Source organism: Macaca thibetana, chromosome 2 (genome assembly GCF_024542745.1).
Source record: "Macaca thibetana thibetana isolate TM-01 chromosome 2, ASM2454274v1, whole genome shotgun sequence".
Taxonomy (NCBI): domain Eukaryota; kingdom Metazoa; phylum Chordata; class Mammalia; order Primates; family Cercopithecidae; genus Macaca; species Macaca thibetana.
The window spans coordinates 747,776-766,501 of NC_065579.1; the positions used below are offsets into that span (position 1 = coordinate 747,776).

General features: G+C 43.5%; 1 protein-coding gene across 29 annotated transcripts in view; it reads right to left on the reverse strand.

Annotated features, from left to right (window-relative positions):
- Window positions 1-18,147, reverse strand: part of LRCH3 (leucine rich repeats and calponin homology domain containing 3) — a 105,716-nt gene extending 87,569 nt beyond the window's left edge. For 10 of the 29 annotated variants that reach the window (XR_007723258.1, XR_007723257.1, XM_050779035.1 and 7 more), the window contains exon 1: window positions 17,844-18,130. Coding sequence is in view for 9 of the 29 variants with exons in the window: in XM_050779035.1 (XP_050634992.1) it covers window positions 17,844-18,105 (262 nt within the window). In the remaining 20 variants the exon portion in view is untranslated. Of the gene's footprint in view, window positions 1-13,619; window positions 14,504-14,601; window positions 14,700-14,748; window positions 14,992-15,042; window positions 15,086-15,189; window positions 15,253-15,287; window positions 16,433-17,843 lie in introns of those variants that run through there. The other 19 variants (XM_050779048.1, XM_050779044.1, XM_050779050.1 and 16 more) reach the window with 19 other exon arrangements.
- Window positions 18,148-18,726: the final 579 nt, after the last annotated feature.

Sequence of the window (18,726 nt, forward strand, 5' to 3'; positions counted from 1 at the left end):
ATAGGTTAGTTAACTATGGTATGCTTGCACTCCGCCATGCCATTGCACTGCATTTTTCTTCAGATCTTAAGAGAGAAAAGTTAAAAAAAATTATAATGGGGGCTGGGCACGGGGGCTTACGCCTGTAATCCTCCAGCACTTTTGGAGGCCGATGCGGGCAGATCATGAGGTCAGGAGTCCGAGACCAGCCTGGCCAGCATGGTGAAACCCCGTCTCTACTAATACAAAAATTAGCCGGGCATGGTGGCGGCGTCTGTAGTCCCAGCTACTCGGGAGACTGAGGCAGGAGAATCGCTTCAACCCAGGAGGTGGAGATCGCACCACTGCACTCCAGCCTGAGTGACAGAGCAAGACCCCATCTCAAAAAAAAAAAAAAAAAAAAAAAAAAAAAAAAAAAAAAAAATTACAATGGGAAGAAATGGGGGCTATTTTCTGAGTCTTACGCAGGATCCCTGCCCTACCACCTTTCAATATCTCCTGGAATTTTTATTCTTTTATTCTCCTAGGGGTAGAGGTAGCAGTAGGGTGGTCATTATAATTTTTTTAAAGTATTTAATACATTTTTTTTGTTTTTGAGACAGAGTCTCGCTCCGTCACCCAGGCTGGAGTGCAGTGGCGTGATCTCAGCTCCCTGCAACTTCTGCCTCCCGGGTTCACGCCATTCTCCCGCCTCAGCCTCCCGAGTAGCTGGGACTACAGGCGCCCGCCACCATGTCCGGCTAATTTTTGTATTTTTAGTAGAGATGGGGTTTCGCCATGTTGGCCAGGCTGGTTTCGAACTCCTGATCTTGTGATCCACCTGCCTCGGCCTCCCGAAGTGCTGGGATTCCAGGCGTGAGCCGCCGTGTCCGGCAATAAAGCTTTTAATAAAATGTTTCATATTATGGTCAGTGCTTTATCCCTCCCCGACCCCAAAATGACTCCAAAAAAGTAACAGGAAGCTTTTCAGGTTTTTAACAAAACAATATGGGTTGGGGGGAATGATGTAACCAAACGTCACAGTTTCCATGTAGCAAAAAGCAATGCACTAGGACTTCCAGATGGAAAGCTATAACCATGAAGAAAATTTAAAAATGCTAGTCCTCCAAAATTGGAAGTCTAAAATTTAGATAAATTTCTCTGTGAACTGTCAAAAGTAATTACTATACTAAATTTGTTGGGAATTTTTTATGAATAAATTATACAATTACCATGAAATTTTCTACATTCCACAGCAGTGGTTATCCAGCTTCAGCAGGCATCAGACTGACCTGGAGGGCTTGTTAAAACAGACTGCTCAGCCCTACCCTGGAATTTCTGATACCACATGTCTGAGGTAACATCCAATAATGTAAACCTCTAACAATTTCCTAGGTGATGCTGCTGCTGCTGGCCTAGGAACCACACTTTCAGAACAGTGCTCTGTGGCAGCTACTGTGTGCCCAAGAGAATTGTATACTGGCAGAACAGGTCAAGATTTCTAGTCCAAGAAAATGACTGGAATATTTACAACTAGATCAATAGTTGTTTGCTTCCTCCTGAGAGAAACTAAATGATTGGGTTTGTAACGATCTCTGTGTGTCTCTGTGTTCACCCACATCTGGAAAATGTACTAAGAAACTTGCACACAATATTACTAAGAAGTTGCAACTGTGATCTAGTTGTATGTTGCAGGAAGGTTTCTTCCTCCAGAAAAATGTGAGACTAAAAATAATTCAAACCTTTGATACATACTCTAGTAAAATAACAAGTTAAGCAAAGTGGAAAGTTACCTGTCATACCAAGACCTCTGGAAACGAAAAGAACTGCCTTTTGGACAGGGCAGCACAATGTAAGACAGCAAGACATCGACTGCATTCCGCAAAGACCACCACTGCTCACAGAAGCACAGGTTTTGTGAAATAATTAAGTACTGTGTATTCTAAATAATAAAATTATTTTACCTTGAAATTAAGTAATGGCTGTTACATGACCTAGTATGTTAATTTAAGTAACTCGGGTTTATGCTAGAAAGTCATCATGCATATATTTCATAAGTAATCCTTTGTTTAAAGAAAGAAAATAAATCCTTGATGAAACTGGCCTTGAATTATCTGCTGAATGGGGACAGGAAATCAGACTGACCATACTGAGTAAACCCAGGTAAGTAAAATTTAGGAGCTTTCAAACATATGGGCCCAGCGGCATCACAAAAAGAAGATTTATTAAAAATGAGCAATCACAAGGTGACATTTAAATGTTGATATTTCTAAAACTTTTGATGGTATTTTAATTCAAAATATGCTTTGGTATAATATATACTAACACAGCCCATAAAATGTGACTATGCTGGGAATGAAAATGGGAAAAGTTGGTAACACGGATCATAAATGAGTATCCATCGAAAAGCTTCTATATTAGGGTAAAAAAAGAATTTGGTAAAATAAGGGTTAAAATTGACCACATTCATGATTTTGAAAGGCTCCTGTTCCTTCAAATGAAATAAGCTAAACTGTCTTTATTGTTATCTTGTCTGGTATCAGTTGCCATGTGAAATGTTAGACAATGAGCTCCAGGAGACAGGCTGTAGTCCTGGATCCTATTGCTCACTAAAATGAACCAAGGCTCCTTAAGGATAACTGCTTTGTTAGGAGAGGGGAAAACAAGATGAACCTAGAAAATCTTTTTGTTTTTGGAATATAATTTCCAGGTTATCAGTAGTAATCAACATTGGAATAGGAAAGAAGTTTTGCCACACATGGTTTAAGCAATGATATGCGAGTATGGAATGCAGCAGGTACAGTCAGTTGTCAACATTCTGAATCTCTCAGATTCATAAAGATCCTAAAAAGAAAAGGTAATATGAAGGGTACTATGAAAAAATCAATATGTATTATGAAAAAATCCCCTTCTTGTGTGAAAAAAGGAGTGGAGGCCGGGCACAGTGGCTCACGCCTGTAATCCCAGAACTTTGGGAGGCCAAGGTGGGTGGATCGCTAGGTCAGGAGTTCGAGATCAGCCTGGCCAACATGGTGAAACCCCGTCTCTACTGAAAATACAAAAACTAGCTGGGCATGGTCAGAGACGCCTATAATCCCAGTTACTTGGGAGGCTGAGGCAGGAGAATAATTTGAACCCGGGAAGCGGAGGTTGCAGTGAGCCAAGATCATGCCATTGCACTCCAGCCCAGGTGACAGGGCAAGACTCCATCTCAAAACAAATAAATAAATAAATAAAATTAGCTGGGAGTGGTGGCGCACACCTGAAGTCCCAGCTACTCGGGAGGCTGAGGCAGGAGAATCGCTTGAACCCAGGAGGCGGAGGTTGCAGTGAGCCATGATCATACCACTACACTCCAGCCTGGGCAACAAAGTGAGACTCTGTCTCAAAAAAAAAAATAAAAAATAAAATAAAAAAAGGAGTGGATAATCAAGGCACAGATAGATTCTATTGGAAATGCCTTTAAGTTCTATTTGTCATTCTTATGTTAGAAAATAAGGAAGTGTTGGCCGGGCGTGGTGGCTCAAGCCTGTAATCCCAGCACTTTGGGAGGCCGAGACGGGTGGATCACGAGGTCAACAGATCGAGACCATCCTGGCTAACAAGGTGAAACCCTGTCTCTACTAAAAAATACAAAAAAACTAGCTGGGCGAGGTGGCGGGCACCTGTAGTCCCAGCTACTCGCGAGGCTGAGGCAGGAGAATGGCGTAAACCTGGGAGGCGGAGCTTGCAGTGAGCCGAGATCCGACCACTGCACCCTGGCCTGGGCGTCAGAGCGAGACTCCGTCTCAAAAAAAAAAGAAAATAAGGAAGTGTTTACTAACTACAAGTATTATGATAAAACAGCAAAATTAACAAACCTATGATGGTCACTGTTGATTTGACCACAAGAATGTTTGTAGTTCCTCGTGTTACTAAACATTGTCTTCACAAGCAAGATAAGCAACTGAACAAGTAATAGTCTTTTAAAAGTAGGTACTAGAAACAAATACACCAGTGAGAAATAGAGCCCTGTTTCTGGTATAATAATTTTAGATAGAAAGCCCCAGTCCTCAGGATAGGAGTGAGGACAAGATAATTGAGCTCTGGATACACAATGGGATTTCTGCACTCTGGATCCTTACCACACCTATTAGGAGGACATATGAAGGCTTTTTTATTTTCCAGTATAACTTAAGGAGGGGTGCAGCTGAGGCAAGGCCAGTCTAAAAGGGCTTGCTAACATCAAACTCTACCCATGTACATATCCATGGTATGTCCAGCGCATCATATTCTAGGAACAAGGCAACTGGTGTCGTAACTTTCTTCTTTGCTTATTGCCACCCCAAAATGTGTGAGTTGTTTTTTTTTTTTCTTTTGATACAGGGTCTCACTGTGTCGCCCAGTGCAGTGGCACAATCTTGGCTCACTGCAACCTCCACCTCTGCGGTTCGAGCAATTCTCCCACCTCAGCCTCCCTAGTAGCTAGAACTAACTTAGAGGTGCACGCCACCACTCCTGGCAAATTTTTGTATTTTTTGGTAGAGATGGGGTTTCACCATGTTGGTCAGGCTGGCTGGTCTTGAACTCCTGACTTCAAGTGATCCGCCTGCCTCAGCCTCCCAAAGTGCTGGGATTATAGGCATGAGCCACCATGCCCGTCCCCTTTTCATTTTTTAATAGACTGATGTTGAAAGTATTCAATTTGGTCGCCCCATATCATATGGGGTTAAATTAACTAAGGCCAATTATTTACTTACTGAGACCCTTCGGAAAAAGAGTTACCTGGTTAACGTTAGAGCAGTGCTTCTTAAACTGAAATACAAATGCAGATGCTTATTCTGAGATGAGGCCTGTAATTCTGCATTTCTCACAAGGGCCCGCGAACCCATATGGCATGCCATAGAACCGGATGTGAAAAACTACTACCCTCCAAAATAACTTTTAGAGTAAAGGAGCAAATTCTATTTCTTTTTTTTTTTTTAAACAAAAAACAAAAAACAGTCTCACTCTGTGGCCCAGGCTTGAGTGCAGTGGTGCAATCTCAGCTCACTGCAACCTCCACCTCCCAGGTTCAAGTGATTCTCATGCCTCAGCCTCCCAAGTAGCTGGGATTACAGGCACAAATCACCACACCTGGCTTAAAGTAGCAAATTCTAAGGAAGTATTTTTCAAGTGGTTCTTAACCACCTGCACCTAGTACCATCAGGATGCTTGTTAAAAATGTAGTTTAATGAACTCCACCCCAGATCTCAATCTCTCTAGGAATCAGATCCAGGGACAAGTATTTTTTTTAAAAAGTGCCCCAGGTGACTTTATGCACAACACCAAAGCCTGAGAAGCAATATGCTGCAGCTTGTCACTTGATAATGGATGGCCAGAAGCCACAAATTTTCTAGGCTAAAAGAAGCATAACCACATTATCTGACTAAGATTTTCCTTACACAAGTGAGACTTATGTAACTACCAAAGTGGAAAACACGGGATAAACAGAAAGCCTCCTTCACTCCATATAAGGTTTAACATTTTTATTCCTTTTATTATAATCAATGAATCTATTGTGAAAGTTTCCAAATACCTAGAAATTGACATTTATTTTGAGAGACAAACTCTTAGCACATGTAACATCATTTCTCTTATCCTCTATGATACCAATTTAAAAAGTTCTGAATGCTTGACTTTTTCACGCCAAAGAGAACCATACCCACTAGTATTATCCTTGAGAATGTTCTGATTGAATTCTACGTATCATTGAAACCTCCAGGGTCCCCACTGAAACCAGTTACTTTATAGTGCAGTCAGGTGTCACTATTTCCAAAGCTATGAAAGTGAAGAGGCTCTCAATCATTCTTTTCGCCTTCTCATTCACGCATCCATTCATTCAACAAACACTCAAAAGTTAAACACCAACAAACTGGATAACTCAGAAGAAACGCATAAATTCCTAGGAACATAGAACCTGCCAAGATTGAATCATGAAGAAACAAAATCTGAACGGATTAATGAGTAAGGACTGAATTAGTAATAGTCTCTCACCAAAGAAAAACCATGGTTTCACTGCTGAATTCTGCCAAACAAATGAAGAACTAGTAACAATGCTTCTCAAACTCTTTAAAAAAACTGAAAAGAAAGGAATACTTCCAAACTCAGTTTACGAGGCCAGCATTACCCTGATACCAAAGCCAGATACAAAAAATAAAATTACAAAAGCCACTATCACTGATGAACACAGATGCAAAAATCTTCAACAAAATGTAACACAGCAAGAAGGCCCTCACTAGATGGCAGCACCTAGATCTTGATCTTTCCAACCTCCAAAATTGTGAGCCAACAAATTTCTACTCATTATAAACTACTCAGTCTGTGGTATGCTGTAACAGCAGCAAAAAATGGACGAAGACACCACTCTAATCCCTGGAACTGTGAATACAGGATCTCACACCCCGACTATCTTCCTTATGTGGAAGAGGGGATTTTGCAGATGTCATGACGTTTACTAATCAGTTGACTTTAGAATTAAGAGGCACAATCTTGGTAAACCCAGTCTCATCACATGAATGCTGTGGATAGCAGCAGCAGAGGTCTGAGAAATTGGAAGCACGAGAAGTGTTGATGACACACCAATGCTGGCTTGAGGATAGACAGGGCCATGTTGTAAGAATGCAGGTGGCCTCCAGGACCTGAGAGTGGCCTGAGGCTGACAACCAGAAAGGAAATGAGAACCTCAGTTTTATAACCACAAAGACTGAATTCTGCCAAAACTTGAATGAGCTTGGAAGCAAACTGTTCCCCACAGCCTCCAGGTAAGAGCCCAGCCTGCCAACACATTAGTTTCAGTCTTGCGGAACCTTGAGTCCAGACTCCTAACCTATGGAACTATAATAAATGGGTGGTGTTTTAAGCTGTTAAATTTGTAATAATTTGCTACTTAGCAACAGAAAACTAACATACCTCCTCCAAGAAGCTGCCAATCTAGAAGAAAAGATGATATTGTGTACTGTGACAATAGAAAAATGTGCACAGGGTATTAGGGAAACAGTAAGTGCCTAACTGAGGGGGAGGACGGTAGAGAGAGGAAGAGAATTTAAAAAGAGATGGCCATGAGAAATACATGAGTTAACAATGAGGAAGTTAGCCTCAACAAAAGTAGAATATAAATGAAAAGTGAATAAATCATAAACGTACAATTTTTAAAAAGTAAAACATGAACAACCATATAATCACCACCAAGGTCATGAAACAGTATTTCCAATACTTCAGAAATACATCCCTGACTCCCAACACAAAGCCCCCTTTCCTAATCACAGCCTTTTGCTCCTCCCCAGAGGGAACCATCGTCCTGATTTTTATGGTAATTATTTCCTTTTCTTCGTACTTTTAGCACTTACATTTTTGTTTTTGAACTTTACTAAATATATTTGTACTATATATATTATGCTTCACACTTCACTTTCTCGACATTATGTTTCTAAGGTTCATTCCTGCAATTGCATATAGTTATAGCTCATTCATTTTCTTGTTTTTTTTTTTTTTTTTTTTGAGATGGAGTCTCACTCTGTCACCCAGGCTGGAGTGCTGTGGTGTGATCTCAGCTCATTGCAACCTCCGCCTCCAGGTTCAAGCGATTCTCCTGCCTCAGCCTCCTGAGTAGCTAAAATTATAGGCGTCTGCCACCACGCCCGGATAACCTTTTGTATTTTTAGTAGAGATGGGGTTTCACCATGTTGGTCAGGCTGGTCTCGAACTCCTGACCTTGTGATCCACCCGCCTCAGCCTCCCAAAGTGCTGGGATTACAGGCGTGAGCCACCACACCCGGCCAGCTCATTCACTGCCACACAATTGATTTATCCATTCTACTGGTGATCATCACTTAAGTTGTTTCTATTTTGTCAAATACGAATAATGCTATGGACAGTCTTATACATGCTATATATCCTGGTATACATACACACAACTTTCTCTGAGGGATATATCTCAGAGTGGAATTTCTGGGTCACAGAATATGTATAAATATATGTATTTATATGTATTACATGTATGTTAAACCTTCCTGGATCGTTCCTAAGCATTTTCAAAGTTGAGGCACCAGTTCACACTCCCACAAGCTCCCACAGCATCGTGTGAGTCTCCACTGCTCCACGTTCTTTCCAGTACTTGGAATCATCAACTTTTATAGTACCCACTGTGGTTTTATTTTCTATTCTCTTGATTACTGATGAGGTTGAGCACCTTTTCTAATATTTATTGGCCATTTGGAATTCCTCTTTAGTAAAGTACTAGTTCAAGTGTTTTCTCAGTTTTCTACTGGGTTGTCTTTTTCTTGTTTGTAGAAATTCTATAAATATTCTGGATATAATCTGTTGCATTTATTGGAAATCTTAAGAAGACTGTGGCTGACCTTCCCACTCTGTATGATATGAAAATCATTTTTTAAAAACTGTGGGGTTTTTTTGTTTTTTGTTTTTTTGAGACAGAGTCTCACTCTGTCGCCCAGGCTGGAGCGGAGTATAGTGGGGTGATCAGCATGATCTCAGCTCACTGCAACCTCCACCACCAGGGTTCAAGCGATTCTCCTGCCTCAGCCTCCTGAGTAGGTGAGTTTACAAACACCTGCCAGCACACCTGGCTATTTTTTTTTTTTTTTTGGTAGTTTTAGTAGAAACGGGTTTCACCATCATGGCCAGGCTCGTCTTGAACTCCTGATCTCAGGATCCACCCGCTTCGGCCTCCCAAAGTGCTGGGATTACAGGCGTGAGCCACTGCACCCAGCCTGTTTGTTCTTTTTGTTTGTTTGTTTTAACGGAGTCTTACTCTGTCACCCAGGCTGGAGTGCGGTAATGCGATCTCAGCTCACTGCAACCTCTGCCTCCCGGGTTAAGCAATTCTGCCTCAGCCTCCCGAGTAGCTAGCTGAGGCTGGGATTACAGGCACGCGTCACCACAGCTGGCTAATTTTTGTATTTTTAGTAGAGATGGGGTTTCGCCATGTTGGACAGGGTGGTCTCAAACTCCTGACTTCAGGTGATCCACCCACCTCGACCTCACAAATTGCTGGGATTACAGGCATGAGCCACCGCACCTAGTCAAAAACCTGTTTTTAATGGGAAAATCTATTATCCAGTCTTTAAATAAGAAGTTAAAATCCAAGGTTTAAGACTTCCTTCAAACAAAAATTTAGAAATTGTGAAAAGCAAAGAAGAAAGTTAAAAGTGAATAGGGAAATGCTTTAAATTTTTAGGACTAGTTTGATTCTAAAATTAGTCGCACCTCATTTGATATTGCCGGCTGCTTCAGGAATTCAAAATAATATTCCTTTGTGTGAATTACCACATTGACCATACATTTTTCCCAAGCACAACTGGGATATTTCACAAATGAACTGCAAAGAATGAGAAACATGTATATAACCATACCACTTAAAGTCATACTTGATGTTATAATATGAAGTAACGTTAACCATCCAGCTCCCAAATACAGCCACTGTAAAAGGAACTGGAACCTGGGAAATCCTTGGCCCCAACACTGCTGCCACTCCCCTACTCTCAACACTGGTCTGATGGTCATCTATGGTTCATCTTCTTGCCTCCCCTAAAGAAACCATCCTACTACCTCCCCTTCCCTTTTAAAAACAATCCCAGGGGAGTCTAACATACTATCCAACATAACTTCCAGCAGTGATGAGAAAGTTCTAATATCTGTGCTGTCCAACATGACAGACAGGAGGTGGGTCCAAGGTACTGTCCAAAATGACATATGTGGCTAGTGAGCACTCAAAATGTGGCTACTGCAAATGAAGAATCGAGTTTTACATTTCTATTTTAATAACCACTTACGGCTAGTTGTTACCATACTAGACAGCACAGTTCTAGAAAAATTCATAGTGCATATACTGTGATTGTTACAAAATAGACATAAACAACGATCCAAGAAAAAACACAATCTCAAATTAAGACCTGGTACTCTAGTCCGTATTTCCAAGACTAATGAAACCATAATTTTGTGAGTTACGGACTGCCGCCTTGGAAAATTAAATGGCATTTTAGCAGTCCTCATCCTTCTTACCTAGAAAGTATTAATTTCTTGAAAATTTTCTCATAGCTCCAATAACACTGCATTACTTTGGTTCACCTGCTACATGTCAATTTGTTTCCTTTTTGTGTGTGTAACCTTAGTCCACCTCCCCACAGCATCCTGCTCTCACCTGTAGGCTTTACCGCAATGTTGAGTCTTTGGTTTCTTGTTTTCTGTATTTCATTCAAGTTTTCTTCTAGCTTCAGCTATGACTCTTATTTGCCTTCTGTAAAACAGTATCACCTCACTATATAACCTTAAGAATATCATTTAATCTGAGATTGCTTCTCTCTTATTTTTATTTATTTATTTTTTGAGACAGAGTCTCACTCTGTTGCCCACACTGGAGAGCAGTGGCGCCATCTCCACTCACTGCAGACTCAGTCTCCCACCTCAGCTTCCCAGGTAGCTGCGACTACAGGTGCATTCCACCAAAACTAATTTTCGTATTTTTTTTAAGAGATGAGGTTTGCAACGTTGCCTAGGCTGATCTCCAACCCCTGGGCTCGAGCGATCCACCTGCTTCAGCCTTCCAAAGTGTTAAAGTGCTAGGATTACAGGCGTGAGCCACTGCACCCAGCTTCAGATTGCTTCTCATTTGTGAAATAACTCAGAAGGTCACTATGGTTCCTTCTGGTTTTAGGATTTTTCTTTTCCTTCCTTCCTTTTTGAGTCTAGCTCTGTTGCCCAGGCTGGAGTGCAGAGGCACCATCTCGGCTCACTGCAACCTCCGCCTCCCCGGCGCAAGCAATTCCCCTGCCTGTCTGCTGAGTAGCTGGGATTATAGGCGCCCGCCAACGGCAACCAGCTAATCTTTGTATTTTTAGTAGAGACGGAGTTTCACTGTGTTGGGCAGACTGGTCTCGAACCCCTGACCTCAGGTGATCCACCTGCCTCGGCCTCCCAAAGTGCTGGGATTACAGGTGTGAGCCACTGCGCCTGGCCTAGTTTTAGGATTCTGTGAATTCTAGTACAGGCCTAGTTACTGAATCTTTTTTCTGTTTTTGTTTTTTCCCAGACTGACTCCTCTTTCCACCTTTTAAAATGCTGGTATCTCCCTGAGTTGGCAGTGCCTACCTTTTCCATACTCTACGTCCTTCCTCCAAGAATCTTATAAACTCTCACTATGACTCTCTTGAATTTATTCCACAGTCTTAACCTCACTCTACATTTTTTTTTTTTTTTTTTTTTGAGACGGAGTTTTGCTCTTGTTGCCCAGGCTGGAGTGCAATGGTGTGATCTTGGCTCACCACAACCTCTGCCTCCAGGGTTCAAGCAATTCTCCTGCCTCAGCCTCCCAAGTAGCTGGGATTACAGGTGTGCGTCACCACACCCGGCTAATTTTTTGTATTTTTAGTAGAGAAGGGGTTTCACCATGTTAGCCAGGCTGGTTTTGAGCTCCAGACCTTGGGTGATCCCACCTCGGCCTCCCAAAGTGCTGGGATTACAGGCATGTGCCACCATGCCCAGCTAATTTTTTGTATTTTTAGTAGAGACAGGGTCTCACCATGTTGGCCAGGCTGGTCTTGAACTCCTGACCTCGTGATCCACCCACCTCAACCTCCCAAAGTCTCACTCTACATTCTAAAACTCTAGTTTCTATTTGTCCCACATGATTCACTAGCTGTGGTACCAAGCCTTCAAAGATATTGGGCAAACCAAAGAAATTCTGTCAGTATAATTATTGATCAATAACACAAGTTTTAGGGTCAAATGCATCAGAAATTGAATCCTAGTTCTGTCACTTATTAGCTGTAAGACCTTGATCAAATTAATCTCCTGACCCTCAATTTTCTCACATGTAAAATGGGGTCAAAAACTCACTATGGTTGTTTTTGTTCATGTTTTATATATAATATATATATACACACACACACACAGAGCTTAGCACAATACCTGGAATATGTTAAGACCTCAATAAATGTCAGCTACTATTATAAGCAATAGCATTACTATCTTTCTAGTCTTACAGTTTAAAGTTATCTTGGACTCCTTCTGTCCTTTATTTCTTAAATAAATTCAGTCAGCATTTGTACATTTTCATTTACCAGTATAATCTCAGTGTACCAGGATTTCGTACCCTCACAGCTTTCTACTATGCAGCTACCCAACCAGATTACTAGATTTAAAAATATTCATAAGGCCTCATGTTTGTTTCCTCTACATTACCCAGCATAAAACATAAAAGTTTAGCTATTATACAATTCAAACAATCCTTCCACCTGTCTATCTCCCCATTAGATCTCTTGAGTGCTTTCAGGGCAGGGGATGTCTTGGTCCTCTTTGTACACTGATAACTGCCAAAATCCTTTAGTCAAGAAATGTCTGTTGAATGAATGCTGACCTGTCTCTAAACCTATCGGCTATCTAGCTTCCTCATATGTGAAAGGCAGCTCTTATATTCGCTAATCCAATAATTTATTTTGACCAAATTGGTCTCATCACAGTATCATGATGAGCGGTTTCACTGTATTAGTCAGGACCTTTTTATCATCAAAAAATTCTGGCCGGGTGCGGTGGCTCACGTCTATAATCCCAGCACTTTGGGAGGCCGAGGCGGGCGGATCACAGGGTCAGGAGATCGAGACCAGCCTGGCCAATATGGTGAAACCCTGTCTCTACTATATACATAAAAATTAGCCAGGCGTGGTGGCGGGTGCCTGTAATCCCAGCTACTCAGGAGGCTGAGGCAGGAGAATTGCTTGAACCTGGGAGGCAGAATTTGCAGTGAGCCGAGATCACGCCACTGCACTCCAGCCTGGGCGACAGAGCAAGACTCCGTCTCAAAAACAAAATTTTTTTTACTCACCTTAAGCAGAAAGGAGAATTTACTAGCTCACATAATCTGAAAGTACAGAGATAGCACTGACTTTAAGCATGGCGGCTGACCCAAAGGTACAAACACTGCCATCAGAACTTGGTCTCACTGTCTCCATCTTTTGGCTCTGCTTTCCACTTATTGGTAACTTCCAGGCTCACATCCTATTCTCTCAGCAACCCCAGGACTCAAAGCATGCCTCTTTCTCAACAGTTCAACAAAAAATTCAGTTACTTATCTGTGCTCATTGCAAAATGTGCCCACCTCTGAACAATCACTACGGCCAGAGCAATGGACTGCAGACTGACTGACCATGAGCTGGGCCTGAGTCACTGGCATACCGTATGTCAGGGTGGCGTTCACTTAACTGAGAGGGTGGTTCCCTGGGAAAATGGGAGTCCTGTTACCAGAAGGGATTGAATGATGGCCTGGCAAAATTAACTGATGTCCCTTATACTCTGACATTTTTTGCACGCTGTCCACCACTGCCTACAATGGCTTTCCTTCTTGTTTCTGCTTGCCCAAATCCAAGTTATATCCTTTCTGCTTCAAGAAGTCTTCTGTGATTTCTTGTCCACTGTATCAAGTCACCCATTCCCAAATAAATATTCCCCTTTTCCAAAAGATTAACCTTTTTCATTTTTCTTTTTTTTTTTTTTGAGATAGCACTTACTCTGTCGCCCAGGCTGGAGCGCAGTGGCACAATCGCAGCTCACTGCAACCTCCGCCTCCTGGGTTCAAGTGAGTCTTGTGCCTCTCACACAGCTGGGATTACAAGCACCCGCCATCATACCTGGCTAATTTTTGTATTTTTAGTAGAGACCGGGTTTCACCATGTTGGCCAGACTGGTCTGGAACTTCCGATCTCAGGTGATCCGCCCGCCTTGGCCTCCCAAAGTGCTGGGATTATAGGCGAGAGCCAGGCCCGGCCAGATTAACCTTTTAAAATAAAGAGTACAGAAAGTCTCAAGAAAACGTTCCCAATAAATTCAAAATCATGTCTAATTATAAATATGGGTAATATATGCTGTTCCCTAGGATATGAATTCGAAGGACAACAGCTCTACCATGTACCCGCTATACATTATGAGGGAACAGTATGTGAGGCAACTTTTATATATTAGCATTCAACTAATTTTACTTGGCTTTAAATTTTCAATAAGGTCTAAGCTACCTAATAACTACCATAAGTTGGTCCCGAATTAATCAAAGTACCTGCCATAAAAACAGACTATGGCTTTTGGAGTCACCCTAAACTAGAGTAAAATCATGGCTAATACCCTCTTCTCTGTCCTTTAGCCACAGATCTTTGAGCAAAGTGTTGAATATCTCTAAATGCTGGTTTCCACCATCTGTAAAAACAGGAACAGCAATACCTATTTCTACATGAAGAGGCTGCACGGTACAGTGGAAAGAACAGAGTTAGACGAACCTGGGCCAAAATTCTGCCACTGATACTATATAGTGATAATAGCTATAATCCGGGCCAAAATTCTACCAATGATACCGTAGAGTGATAACAGCTACAACCTGAGCCAAAATTCTACCACTGATACCGTGCAGTGGTAATAGCTACAACCTGGGCCAAAATTCTACCACTGATACCGTAGAGTGATAACAGCTACAACCTGGGCCAAAATTCTGCCACTGATACTATAGAGTGATAATAGCTATCACCTGGGTCAAAATTCTACCACTGATACCGTAGAGTGATAATAGCTACAACCTGGGTCAAAATTCTACCACTGATACCGTGCAGTGGTAATAGCTACAACCTGGGTCAAAATTCTACCACTGATTCCGTAGAGTGATAACAGCTACAACCTGGGCCAAAATTCTACCACTGATACCGTAGAGTGATAATAGCTATAACCTGCGTCAAAATTCTACCACTGATACCGTAGAGTGATAATAGCTACAACCTGGGCCAAAATTCTACCACTGATACCGTGCAGTGGTAATAGCTACAACCTGGGCCAAAATTCTACCACTGATACCGTGCAGTGGTAATAGCTACAACCTGGGCCAAAATTCTACCACTGATACCGTGCAGTGGTAATAGCTACAACCTGGGTCAAAATTCTACCACTGATTCCGTAGAGTGATAACAGCTACAACCTGGGCCAAAATTCTACCACTGATACCGTAGAGTGATAATAGCTATAACCTGGGTCAAAATTCTACCACTGATACCATAGAGTGATAATAGCTACAACCTGGGCCAAAATTCTACCACTGATACCGTAGAGTGATAATAGCTATAACCTGGGTCAAAATTCTACCACTGATACCGTAGAGTGATAATAGCTATAACCTGGGTCAAAATTCTACCACTGATACCGTGCAGTGGTAATAGCTATAACCTGGGTCAAAATTCTACCACTGATACTATAGAGTGATAATAGCTATAACCTGGGTCAAAATTCTACCACTGATACCGTGCAGTGGTAATAGCTACAACCTGGGCCAAAATTCTACCACTGATACCGTGTAGTGGTAATAGCCATATGACTTTCTCTAGGTGATCCCTCACATGTAAAGTGGGGATAATATTTAATCCACAAATTGTTGTGTGCCTTTAACAAGGCAATATATTTCAAAATATCTAACACAATGAATCACAAATAGTGAATACCCAATAAATGACGTCATCAGCATTATGTTTAAAACAATTCAGAGACTGGGTAATGACTAAGGTCTGCCAAATATTTTTTATATTTCATAAGCGATTACTACATGTTAGAAATGAATCTAGTCTAATAGGTTATAAAATGCCTTGTAATCTTCTTTTTTGCACTTTTTGACCAGATAAAAAGTCAACTAAAAAATGTGGTTTCTATAGAAAACTATTAAAGTGTGGGCAACGCCATACTTAAAAACTCAGGGCACAGTAAGGAAAAACCTCTTTGGTATTACTTATTATTCTCCATAAATGCACTTGGATTTTCTTAGTCAATAAAATACTTCTTAAGGACTCAACACGTTGCTCCTAGAACTACTGAAAAGCAGGTGAGATAATGAGCTAGATAGACTCCTGTAATCAACTTGTTCTTTAGCTTCAGGCTTGATGTAGTAACACTGAAATGACTCACACCAATATGAAATCACTATACCATATAGCCATCTCCTAAACAGAAGCAGGAAATCTGGGGTATGAACGATAATTTTAGATGCTGTCTACCAGAACACACACAAAAGGCAAGTGGCTGCTCATATTTACCTTAGCAAGAAACTTTAATGTAATTCACTAAAAAATATTCAGTTCAACTGTTTCCAAAAAGAGATTAAATAAGCAGGCATTTAATTTCTTCTATTTTAAACTATAGCAAAAGTTTCTTTGGAAAAAACAGCTTCTTGATTTAGTTTAACAGTTTTGTTTATTTTTCCAAAATGAGTGAATCATATGTAATACTTATCAACTTTTAACGGCTGCAAAGCATAGAAAACATGCTCAATCTAAGATTTCAAAATAAAATAAGACACCAAGTACTGCCAGCCACAGTGGCTCACGCCTGTAATCCCAGCCTTTTGTGAGGTTGAGGCCAGAGGATAGCTTGAGCCCAGGAGTTGGAGACCAGCCTGGGCAACACAGCGAATCCCCATCTCTACCAAAAAAAAAAAAAAAAAATTGACTGGACGCGGTAGCTCACGCCTGTAATCCCACACTTTGGGAGGCCGAGGCAGGCGAAATCACCTGAGGTCAGGAGTTCGAGACCAGCGTGGCCAACATGGTGAAATCCCGTCTCTACTAAAAATCCAAAAATTAGCCGGGTATGGTGGCGGGCGCCTGTAGTCCCAGCTACTCGGGGAGCTGAGGTGGGAGGATCACCTGAGCCCGGGAGGCAGAGGTTGCAATGAGCCGAGATTGTGTCATTCCACTCCAGCCTGGGCCACAAGAGCAAGATACCGTCTCAAAAAACACACACACACACACATATATATACACACATATATATATACACATACATACACACACACACAAAATTAGCTGGGCGTGGTGGCGCGTGCCTGTAGTCCCAGCTACTCGGGAGGCTGAGGTGGAGGCTGCGGTGAGCAGTGATGACCCTCACTGCAAACATGATGAACAACAACTCAGGCACCAGACACTGTTCCCTACAACTAAGAAAGCCAATAATACCTACTTTCTTATCCTCTTTCCTGTTTTCGAAAACATACATAACACGAAGTAATGCTTTAAAAAGGAATAGCAAGCATAGATATGTTAGACTATCTTTTCTAAGGAGCTTTCTTCAACTTTTATTTTGGAGGACATGAGGAGTGGGAGAGGAAACTCAAGGGAGTCGGAAGGTGGGTTCTGGCTATTTTTACAAGTATATTTTGTAAGTCAACTAGATGGAGGCGAAGAAAAGTTCCAGCGTTCGGGTTCACTTTAAACACACCCCCGCAACACTTCTTTCGGGTTCAAACACACGCCCCCCAAAACTTATTTCGGGTTCAAACACACACCCCCCGCAACACTTCTTTCGAGTTCAAACACACACGCCCCCCAAAACTTATTTCGGGTTCAAACACACACACCCCCCAACACTTCTTTCGGGTTCACTTTAAACACACACCCCCAACACTTCTTTCGGAAAACCGCCAGGGCTGAGACCGACCCTCCCCGGACAACGCAGCCCGCCCGGAGGCAGCCCTGCTGCTCGGATCTCTGAGCAGCTCCATCCGGCACCCCGAATCCGAAAGGGCCTGCAGGAACCGGGGCGGGGCACGCGTCCACCCTCCGCCGCTGCAGAAGTTGAGTTTCCTCAGAAAGACTAAGAAACCATCCATCAATCACTCCGGCGCCCTTCCCCGAGATGCCGCCGCCGGCCGCCTCTCCCCAGGCTCGGGGCTGGCGCAGGCCCGCAGGGCTGGGCCGTCGGCTTCTCCCCGTTACCCGGGTCCGGACCCGGCGCCTACAGGACGAGCTCCCGTAACTCCCCGCACCCGCCTCCCCGGCCGGGGCGGCTCCCGGCGCCCGGTCTCCCGCGGGCAGAGGCGCCCCCGCCCCGCTCACCCGCCCGGGTGGTGTCCGTCAGGTCGTGGTTGGCCGCTCCCCGGGGAAACTCCCTCAGTTTCCGGCCGCTCAGGCTCAGCACCCCGGTGACCGCCGCCTCCTCCAGGGCTCGATCGAGAGAGCGGCTCCACGAGCCCGGGCCAGAACCGGGGCCTGCCCCGGAGCTTGGGCCGCAGTGAACACCGGGGAGGTTGCCTCCCGACGCTACGGTGCCAGAGTACTCGGCCGCCGCGGCCACCGCGACCAAGCCCGCGGCCGCCATTTCCCAGCCGACAACACTGGGCCCTCAGCTCGGCGCATGCGCGGCCGGACCGCTGGGTGGGCGGAGAAAGGGGCTCCCGGACCCCGCCGGTTCCCGTGACGGGCAGCACCGCGGTGCCCCCCGGCGCAGCCGGGCCTTGCCCCCGCCCACATGGCGAGCTTTTCAAGGGGAATTAAAACGGACTCACAAATCCGGAGCAGCCCCTACGCTACCCTGCCAGGGGCATTTCTAAAATGCCTCTACAAAAACATCTTCCAGACAACGCTCCGCATCAAAACTTCTCCGCCTTGCTCCCTCAGTAGTGGAGGATTAGGCTAAGCATTAAATTAAGCTTTTTTTTTTTTTTTTTGAGACGGAGTCTCGTTCTGTCGCCCAGGCTGGAGTGCAGTGGCGTGATCTCGGCTCACTGCAAGCTCCGCTCCCCGGGTTCAAGCGATTCCCCTGCCTCAGCCTCCCGAGTAGCTGGGACTACAGGCGCCCGCCACCTCGCCCGGCTAGTTTTTGTATTTTTAGTAGAGACGGGGTTTCATCATGTTGGCCAGGCTGGTCTCGATCTTCTGACCTCGTGATCCGCTCGCCTCTGCCTCCCAAAGTGCTGGGATTACAGGCGTGAGCCACCGC